Source organism: Oncorhynchus nerka, linkage group LG9a, assembly GCF_034236695.1.
Source record: "Oncorhynchus nerka isolate Pitt River linkage group LG9a, Oner_Uvic_2.0, whole genome shotgun sequence".
Taxonomy (NCBI): domain Eukaryota; kingdom Metazoa; phylum Chordata; class Actinopteri; order Salmoniformes; family Salmonidae; genus Oncorhynchus; species Oncorhynchus nerka.
In genome coordinates, this window is record NC_088404.1 from 6,668,465 (window position 1) to 6,678,931 (window position 10,467).

The 10,467-nt window shown below is 46.9% G+C and overlaps 2 protein-coding genes across 5 annotated transcripts in view; both read right to left on the reverse strand.

Annotated features, from left to right (window-relative positions):
* Nucleotides 1-1,329: 1,329 nt before the first annotated feature.
* Nucleotides 1,330-2,959, reverse strand: LOC135573447 (uncharacterized). The gene is made up of 2 exons (XM_065022780.1): nucleotides 2,950-2,959; nucleotides 1,330-2,033 (listed from the first exon to the last, which is right to left on the reverse strand). Exons 1-2 carry the CDS (start codon nucleotides 2,957-2,959, stop codon nucleotides 1,330-1,332), a joined length of 714 nt encoding a protein of 237 aa, XP_064878852.1.
* A 1,001-nt stretch (nucleotides 2,960-3,960) lies between these two features.
* The window catches only part of LOC115125986 (dual oxidase 2-like), a 50,191-nt gene continuing 43,684 nt past the window's right edge, over nucleotides 3,961-10,467 (reverse strand). For all 4 annotated transcript variants that reach the window (XM_065022272.1, XM_065022271.1, XM_065022270.1 and 1 more), the window contains one exon: nucleotides 3,961-4,527. In XM_065022272.1, coding sequence (XP_064878344.1) covers nucleotides 4,405-4,527 — 123 coding nt within the window. In that variant the 3' untranslated portion in view covers nucleotides 3,961-4,404. The remainder of the gene's footprint in view (nucleotides 4,528-10,467) is intronic.

Consider the following 10,467-nt stretch of genomic DNA (forward strand, 5'->3'; position numbering starts at 1 on the left):
TACTACACCTGTTGTATTCAGCATTTCACTGTAAGGTCTACTACACCTGTTATATTCAGCACTTCACTGTAAGGTCTACTACACCTGTTGTATTCAGGCGCATGTGACAAATAACATTTTGTATTTTTAAAATTTGATTTGATTCGATTTTGGAACGAGATGTTCGACAAGATGTAGAGTAACCCCAAAAAGACGCCCCACTGAGGACGCACACAAAGTAGGAAACAAGGTGTCGTTCCAGTAAGAAGCGTGATATCTACAACCTCTCAAAAGAGCAAACAAAGTCAAAAGAATAATTGTCTTTTGATTAGTCATGTCAAGATACGAAAAGATTACTGGCGCTTTCCTCATAGTGTAACAAAGTGTTTTACCAGAAGGTGTCTGCCCTAATTCTGGGGATTCAAGTGCACACAAGCATGTATGACTTTTGGATAAAAGCGTGTGCTAAGTGGTGTATATGTCCTCAGGGTGTCTATCTACAGCCACAACACCTTGCTTCCTACTCTGTGTCCTCAGGGTGTCTATCTACAGCCACACCACCTTGCTTCCTACTCTGTGTCCTCAGGGTGTCTGTCTACAGCCTCACCACCTTGCTTCCTACTCTGTGTCCTCAGGGTGTCTATCTACAGCCACACCACCTTGCTTCCTACTCTGTGTCCTCAGGGTGTCTGTCTACAGCCACAACACCTTGCTTCCTACTCTGTGTCCTCAGGGTGTCTATCTACAGCCACACCACCTTGCTTCCTACTCTGTGTCCTCAGGGTGTCTGTCTACAGCCACACCACCTTGCTTCCTACTCTGTGTCCTCAGGGTGTCTATCTACAGCCACACCACCTTGCTTCCTACTCTGTGTCCTCAGGGTGTCTATCTACAGCCACACCACCTTGCTTCCTACTCTGTGTCCTCAGGGTGTCTATCTACAGCCACACCACCTTGCTTCCTACTCTGTGTCCTCAGGGTGTCTATCTACAGCCACACCACCTTGCTTCCTACTCTGTGTCCTCAGGGTGTCTGTCTGAAGCTTTGGAAAATCTGCAGTACACTAACAGTATGTCCAAGGTGTGAGGTGGCACGCTCTTTAGCCAACAGGTGTGATGGTTCTGTCTGCTCTTTAGCCAACAGGTGTGATGGTTCTGTCTGCTCTTTAGCCAACAGGTGTGATGGTTCTGTCTGCTCTTTAGCCAACACGTGTGATGGTTCTGTCTGCTCTTTAGCCAACACGTGTGATGGTTCTGTCTGCTCTTTAGCCAACACGTGTGATGGTTCTGTCTGCTCTTTAGCCAACAGGTGTGATGGTTATGTCTGCTCTTTAGCCAACAGGTGTGATGGTTATGTCTGCTCTTTAGCCAACAGGTGTGATGGTTCTGTCTGCTCTTTAGCCAACAGGTGTGATGGTTCTGTCTGCTCTTTAGCCAACAGGTGTGATGGTTCTGTCTGCTCTTTAGCCAACAGGTGTGATGGTTCTGTCTGCTCTTTAGCCAACAGGTGTGATGGTTCTGTCTGCTCTTTAGCCAACAGGTGTGATGGTTCTGTCTGCTCTTTAGCCAACAGGTGTGATGGTTCTGTCTGCTCTTTAGCCAACAGGTGTGATGGTTCTGTCTGCTCTTTAGCCAACAGGTGTGATGGTTCTGTCTGCTCTTTAGCCAACAGGTGTGATGGTTCTGTCTGCTCTTTAGCCAACAGGTGTGATGGTTCTGTCTGCTCTTTAGCCAACAGGTGTGATGGTTCTGTCTGCTCTTTAGCCAACAGGTGTGATGGTTCCGTCTGCTCTTTAGCCAACACGTGTGATGGTTCTGTCTGCTCTTTAGCCAACAGGTGTGATGGTTCTGTCTGCTCTTTAGCCAACAGGTGTGATGGTTCTGTCTGCTCTTTAGCCAACAGGTGTGATGGTTCTGTCTGCTCTTTAGCCAACAGGTGTGATGGTTCTGTCTGCTCTTTAGCCAACAGGTGTGATGGTTCTGTCTGCTCTTTAGCCAACAGGTGTGATGGTTCTGTCTGCTCTTTAGCCAACACGTGTGATGGTTCTGTCTGCTCTTTAGCCAACAGGTGTGATGGTTATGTCTGCTCTTTAGCCAACACGTGTGATGGTTCTGTCTGCTCTTTAGCCAACAGGTGTGATGGTTCTGTCTGCTCTTTAGCCAACAGGTGTGATGGTTATGTCTGCTCTTTAGCCAACAGGTGTGATGGTTATGTCTGCTCTTTAGCCAACACGTGTGATGGTTCTGTCTACTCCAGTTTCAACTGTTCAGCCTGTGATTATTATTATTTGACCATGCTGGTCATTTATGAACATTTGAACATCTTGGCCATGTTCTGTTATAATCTCCACCCGGCACAGCCAGAAGAGGACTGGCCACCCCTCATAGCCTGGTTCCTCTCTAGGTTTCTTCCTAGGTTCTGGCCTTTCTAGGGAGTTTTTTCATAGCCACCGTGCTTCTACACCTGCATTGCTTGCTGTTTGGGGTTTTAGGCTGGGTTTCTGTACAGCACTTTGAGATATCAGCTGATGTACGAAGGGCTTTATAAATACATTTGATTTGATTTGATGTACGAAGGGCTTTTTATAAATAAATTTGATTTGATTTATCTTTATCCAACACGAAAGAAGGTGGATGCATGGGACAACTTGGCGAGAACATGTGGATCATAGGTGTGTGTGTGTGCAGCATAGAGAGAGAGAGAGAGAGAGAGAGAGAGTGTGAGTCTATGGACTCAGAAGCTGTGTGTTCCTGACCACAAGGACTACCAAGCGTCCACCCCCACTGTCTAGCATTCCTGGTATTCTGAAGGGAACACCCACATGACTGGCACTGCCAACTCCTGGCACAAGTCCCTTCACTTACCGTACCACTTGTATTACCATATCTAATCCCAAGATATGATGAAATCTCTTGTGGCAGATACACTAGTTCTCCTTAAGAATAATTCATGTCTATTGAAACGGCTGACCTGATAACATTGAGTTTGTGCTGTGTAATAATCAGCTGGCTAGAAGTAGATAACAGACACGCTTTCTTTCTTCACACCTGTACTAGTCAGCTGATCAGCTATTCAAACGACTTCTTCTGTAGAGTAAGGGTCGTAAAACAACTTCTTCTGTAGAGTAAGGGTCGTAAAACGACTTCTTCTGTAGAGTAAGGGTCGTAAAACGACTTCTTCTGTAGAGTAAGGGTCGTAAAACGACTTCTTCTATAGAGTAAGGGTCCTAAAACGACTTCTTCTATAGAGTAAGGGACGTAAAACGACTTCTTCTATAGAGTAAGTGTCGTAAAACGACTTCTTCTATAGAGTAAGGGACGTAAAACGACTTCTTCTATAGAGTAAGGGACGTAAAACGACTTGTTCTATAGAGTAAGGGTCGTAAAACGACTTCTTCTATAGAGTAAGGGTCGTAAAACGACTTCTTCTATAGAGTAAGGGTCGTAAAACGACTTCTTCTATAGAGTAAGGGTCGTAAAACGACTTCTTCTGTAGAGTAAGGGTCGTAAAACGACTTCTTCTATAGGGTAAGGGTCCTAAAACGACTTCTTCTATAGAGTAAGGGACGTAAAACGACTTCTTCTATAGAGTAAGTGTCGTAAAACGACTTCTTCTATAGAGTAAGGGTCCTAAAACGACTTCTTCTATAGAGTAAGGGACGTAAAACGACTTCTTCTATAGAGTAAGGGACGTAAAACGACTTCTTCTATAGAGTAAGGGTCGTAAAACGACTTCTTCTATAGAGTAAGGGTCGTAAAACGACTTCTTCTGTAGAGTAAGGAACGTAAAACGACTTATTCTATAGAGTAAGGGTCGTAAAACGACTTCTTCTGTAGAGTAAGTGTCGTAAAACGACTTCTTCTGTAGAGTAAGGAACGTAAAACGACTTCTTCTGTAGAGTAAGTGTCGTAAAACGAAAGCATAGCTGTATTACATGTAAGAAACAGTATGTGATTTAATAAAAACGAGTTCATATTGATGCAGTCTTGAAAGAGAAACATATTTAATTGTATTATATTGTTGAATTACAACTTTTATTTTCACTGTAAATCATTTGTAAATCATAAATCTAGTCTGAATGAATCATAAACTGTTCTTTCTAAAAAATGGTATCCCAATGTTGTGTGTATATAGCATTCTCCATCTCTGCTTGAGGGACAGAAATCCCGAGCAGTGCTGTTTTGTTGTACAGTAGTGTAGCAACTTTACATTTAGAAGATATATATATATATATATATACACACATCCTGTTACTTTCAGATGCACGGTACAAAAAAACAACGTTAAGAAAGACATAGATACCCACGGTAATTATTATTATATTATTATTATATTCTTATTTCCCATAGTAACATGTGTTGTGTGTATTGTAACCCCTAGTATGTCCCTGGTAAGGGCAGAAATCCCTAGTAGTGTTGGACAAGTTTAGAAGTTTTCATAGTGATGTATGAAATGAGCTTGGTCTCTCTTGTTCATCTGTTGGCAGCCCTTCTCTACGTTCTTAGTGAGACCAGGAGGACCACAGCTGAACACACCGATCTTACCCACCTGGAGAGAGGAGAGAGGAGAGAGAGGGGTAGAGAGAGAGAGAGAGGGGTAGAGAGAGAAGAGAGAGAGGGGTAGAGAGAGAGAGAGAGAGAGAGAGAGAGGTAGAGAGAGAGAGAGGGGTAGAGAGAGAGAGAGAGAGAGAGAGGTAGAGAGAGAGGGGAGAGAGGGGTAGAGAGGGAGAGAGAGAGGGGTAGAGAGAGAGAGAGAGGGGTAGAGAGAGAGAGAGAGAGAGAGGGGTAGAGAGAGAGAGAGAGAGGTAGAGAGAGAGAGAGGGGTAGAGAGAGAGAGAGAGAGAGTAGAGAGAGAGGGGGTAGAGAGAGGGGGGGTAGAGAGAGAGAGGTAGAGAGAGGGGGTAGAGAGAGGGGGGTAGAGAGAGAGGGGTAGAGGGGAAAGAGAGAGAGAGAGATTGTGTGAGATACATCGTCAGTGTGAGTATCTGTTTAAAATAATAATAAGTTGATGTTAGCATAATTACATTTTTATTTATAATTTGATTTACACAACATGCCTACCACTTTGAAGATGCAAAATATTTTTTGATTGTGAAAGTCAATACTTGCAGCAATTACAGCTGAAAGTCTCTTGGGGTATGTCTCTATAAACTTGGCACATCTAGCCACTGGGATGTTTGACCATTTTTCAAGGCAAAACTGCTCCAGCTCCTTTAAGTTGGATGGGTGTACAGCAATCTTAAAGTCATACCACATTCTCAATTGGATTGAGGTCTGGGCTTTGACTAGGCCATTCCAATACATTTAAATGTTTCCCCTTAAACCACTCAAGTGTTGCTTTAGCAGTATGCTTAGGGTCATTGTCCTGCTGGAAGGTGAACCTCCGTCCCCGTCTCAAATATCTGGAAGACTGAAACAGGTTTCCCTCAAGAATTTCCCTGTATTTAGCCCCATCCATCATTCCTTCAATTCTGACCAGTTTCCCTGACGATGAAAAACATCCCCACAGATTGATGCTGCCACCAACATGCTTCACTGTGTGGATGGTGTTCTCGGGGTGATGAGAGGTGTTGGGTTTTCCTTGATGGCCAAAAAAGCAACATTTTAGTCTCATCTGACCAGAGTAGCTTCTTCCATATGTTTGGGGAGTCTTCACATGCAGGTGAACACCAAACGTGTTTGCTTATTTTTTTCTTTAACCTCTTCAACCTATGGGGGCGCTATTTCATTATTGTATAAAAAAACGTGCCCGTTTTAAGCGCAATATTTTGTCACAAAAAGATGCTCGACTATGCATATAATTGACAGCTTTGGAAAGAAAACACTCTGACGTTTCCAAAACTGCAAAGATATTATCTGTGAGTGCCACAGAACTGATGCTACAGGTGAAACCAAGATGAAACTTCAAACAGGAAATGAGCAGAATTTTTGAGGCTCTGTTTTCCATTGTCTCCTTATATGGCTGTGAATGTGCCCTGAACGAACCTACGCTTTCTGCCATTTGCCCAAGGTGTCTGCAGCATTGTGACGTATTTGTAGGCATATCATTGGAAGATTGGCCATAAGAGACTACATTTACCAGGTGTCCGCCCGGTGTCCTTTGTCGAAATTGCTGCGTAATCTCCAAGCTGCACGCATTCATCCATGTGATTCAGGGGAGAGAGGAGACTTCCACGAACAATATATCATCGAAGAGATATGTGAAAAACACCTTGAGGATTGATTCTAAACAACGTTTACCATGTTTCAGTCAATATTATGGAGTTAATTTGGAAAAAAGTTCGGCGTTTTGATGACTGAATTTTCGGGGGTTTTTGGTAGCCAAACGTGACGCACAAAATGGAGCGATTTCTCCTAAACAAATAATCTTTCAGGAAAAACTGAACATTTGCTATCTAACTGAGAGTCTCCTCATTGAAAACATCCAAAGTTCTTCAAAGGTAAATGATTTTATTTGAATGCTTTTCTGGTTTTTGTGAAAATGTTGCCTGCTGAATGCTAACGCTAAATGCTAATGCTAAATGCTACGCTAGCTATCAATACTGTTACACAAATGCTTGTTTTGCTATGGTTGAGAAGCATATTTTTGAAAATCTGAGATGACAGTGTTGTTAACAAAAGGCTAAGCTTGAGAGCTAGCATATTTATTTCATTTCATTGGCGATTTTCATGAATAGTTAACGTTGCGTTATGGTAATGGCCTTGAGGCTGTAGTCACGATCCCGGATCCGGGATGGCTCGACGCAAGAAGTTAAGCAATGGCTTTTTTCTGACCACTCTTCCGTAAAGCCCAGCTCTGTGGCGTGTACGGCTTAAAGTGGTTGTCACGCCTTGGTCATTGTATTTTGTGTTTTTGTTATAAGTTTGGGTAGGCCAGGGTGTGACATGGGTTTATATGTTGTGTTTTGTATTGGGGTTTGTATTATTTGGGATTGCGGCTGATTAGGGGTGTGGTATAGGTTTGGCTGCCTGAGGCGGTTCTCAATTAAGAGTCAGGTGCTTCTCGTTGTCTCGGATTGGGAACCGTATTTAGGTAGCCTGAGTTCGCGTTGCATTTCGTGGGTGATTGTCCTGTCTCTGTGTTATAGTCACCAGATAGGCTGTAATTAGTTTCACGTTCCGTTTGTTGTTTTGCTTTGTATGTTATTGAGTATTTTCATGTATCGTTACGTATTCTTTCATTAAAGTCATGAGTAACCTACACGCTGCATTTCGGTCCGACTCTCTTTCTTCCACAAACGAAGAACGCCGTTACAGAATCACCCACCACTCACGGACCGAGCAGCGTGTAAACTGGCAGGAGCTAAAGGACGACGTTATGGACAGCAGAAGTATGGAGTATACTACGTGGGAAGAAATCGACAGGTGGGCGGCCGACCCAGAGCGAGTGCAGGAGCCCGCCTGGGATTCCCTACAGCAGTGCGAAGAGGGCTACAGGCTAATGGAGTCAAAAAGGAAAACACGGCGACGCAGAGCGAAAACCGAAAGTAACGGGGAGAGCGCAGAGAGAGAGTGGCTGAGTCAGGAATCAGACCTGAGCCTACTCTTCCTGTTAATTGTGAGGAGCAGCAATATAAGGACTTCTGGTCTTGGGAGAGGATCTTAGACGGAAAAGGACCCTGGGCGCAGCCGGGAGAATATCGCCGTCCCGAGGAAGAAGCAGAGGCAGCCGGAGATAGGAGCCGACGATATGAGGGAACACGGTTGGCAAGGAAGCCCGTAAAGCAACCCCCAAAAAGTATTGGGGGGGGCTAGAAGGGAGAATAGTTATGCCAGGTAGGAGACCTGCGCAAACTCCCTGTGCTCACCGTTGGGCTAGAGAGACCGGGCAGGCACCGTGTTATGCTATGGAGCGCACGGTGTTTCCAGTGCGGGTGCAGAGCCAGGTGCGGCACATACCAGCCCTTCATATTGGCCGGGCTAGAGTGGGCATCGAGCCAGGTAAGCTTGGGCAGGCTCGGTGCTTAAGAGCTCCAGTGCGCCTGCACGGTCCGGTCTATCCTAAGCCACCTCCACACACCAGTCCTCCGGTAGCAGCTCCCCGCACCAGGCTTCCTGTGCGTGTCCTCGATCAAATACCACCAGTTCCAGCACCACGCACCAGGCCTTCAGTGCGCCTCGCCTGTTCAACACAGCCAGAGCCTTCCTTCCCTCCTACGCTGTCGGAGTCTCCCGCCTGTTCAGCACAGCCAGAGCCTTCCTTCCCTCCTACGCTCCGGAGTCTCCCACCTGCCGCCAGTGCCGGTCCCAGCCAGAGCTGTTAGTCTGCCCAGCGCCGCCAGTGCTCCCCGTCTGCCCAGCGCTGCCAGTGCTCCCAGTCTGCCCAGCGCAGCCAGTGCTCCCCGTCTGCCCAGCGCCGCCAGTGCTCCCAGTCTGCCCAGCGCCGCCAGTGCTCCCAGTCTGCCCAGCGCTGCCAGTGCTCCCAGCGCCGCCAGTGCCGCCAGTCTGCCCAGCGCCGCCAGTCTGCCCAGCGCCGCCAGTCTGCCAGGATACGCCAGAAGTGCCAGTCTGCCAGGATCCGCCAGAAGTGCCAGTCTGCCAGGATCCGCCAGAAGTGCCAGTCAGCCATGATCTTCTAGATCGGCCAGACAACCAGTCTCTTCCAGTTCCGCCAGCCAGCCAGGAGTTACCGGAGCCTACTACCTGTCTGAGCTTCATCTCAGTACTGAGCTTCCTCTCAGTACTGGGATTCCTCTCGGTCCCGGGCTTCCCCTCGGTCCCGGGCATCCCCTCGGTCCCGGGCATCCCCTCGGTCCCGGGCTTCCCCTCAGTTCCGGGCTTCCCCTCAGCCCGAGCTGCCTCTGTCCCGAGCTGCCCCTCTGTCCCGAGCTGCCCCTCTGTCCCGAGCTGTCCCTCAGTTATGTGGGGATCAGGGTGAGGACTATTAGGCCATGGTCGGCGGAGAAAGTGGATTATCCCAGGACGCGAAGGAGAGGAACAAGGACATTTATGGAGTGGGGTCCACGTCCCGAGCCGGAACCGCCACCATGGACAGACGCCCACCCGGACCCTCCCTATGCTTTTGAGGTGCTTCCGGGAGTCCGCACCTTAGGGGGGTGGTTCTGTCACGCCTTGGTCATTGTGTTTTGTGTTTTTGTTATAAGTTTGGGTAGGCCAGGGTGTGACATGGGTTTATATGTTGTGTTTTGTATTGGGGTTTGTATTATTTGGGATTGCGGCTGATTAGGGGTGTGGTATAGGTTTGGCTGCCTGAGGCGGTTCTCAATTAAGAGTCAGGTGCTTCTCGTTGTCTCGGATTGGGAACCGTATTTAGGTAGCCTGAGTTCGCGTTGTATTTCGTGGGTGATTGTCCTGTCTCTGTGTTGTAGTCACCAGATAGGCTGTAATTAGTTTCACGTTCCGTTTGTTGTTTTGTACTCTCAGTATTTTCATGTATCGTTACGTATTCTTTCATTAAAGTCATGAGAAACCTACACGCTGCATTTCGGTCCGACTCTCTTTCTTCCACAAACGAAGAACGCCGTTACAGTGGTCCTATGGACAGAAACTCCAATCCCCGCTGTGGAGCTTTGCAGGTCCTTTAGGGCGGCCCTTACTTGGCAGGTTTGTTGTGGTGCCATATTCTTTCCATTTTTTAATAATGGATTTAATGGTGGTCCGTGGAATGTTTCAAAGTTTCAGATATTTTTTTAGAACCCAACACCTGGTCTATACTTCTCCGAAAACTTTGTCCCTGACCTGTTTGGAGAGCTCCTTGGTCTTCATGGTGCCCCTTGCTTGGTGGTGCCCCTTGCTTAGTGGTATTGCAGACTCTGGGGCCTTTCAGAACAAGTGTGTATATATACTGAGATCATGTGACAGATCATGTGATACTTAGATTGCACACAGGGGGACTTTATTTATGGACAAACGTACAGTTGTACTGGATACTGTGGAATGGATCAGAACAGCAGCAGTCTGTTCCCAGAGATGTTTGTGCTGTGTAGCCAAGTCCAATGGATTGATCATAACGATCGTAGGATAACAGATTACAGTGCACAATAACAGTCATAGTAGTTGACTACACGGAAAAACAGTTAGATGAAACAACTACAGCAGATCTGTAACTACCACTGACCTCAGCCCGCACCTCCTGCAGTGTGCTGAAGGACACATGCGCACACACACACACACACAGTTGTGTAGCAGTAACTGACCTCAGCCCGCACCACCTGCAGTGTGCTGAAGGACACATGCGCACACACACACACACACAGTTGTGTAGCAGTAACTGACCTCAGCCCGCACCACCTGCAGTGTGCTGAAGGACACATGCGCACACACACACACACACACACACACACACACACACACACACACAGTTGTGTAGCAGTAACTGACCTCAGCCCGCACCTCCTGCAGTGTGCTGAAGGACACATGCGCACACACACACACACACACAGTTGTGTAGCAGTAACTGACCTCAGCCTGCACCTCCTGCAGTGTGCTGAAGGACACATGCGCACACACACACACACACACACACACA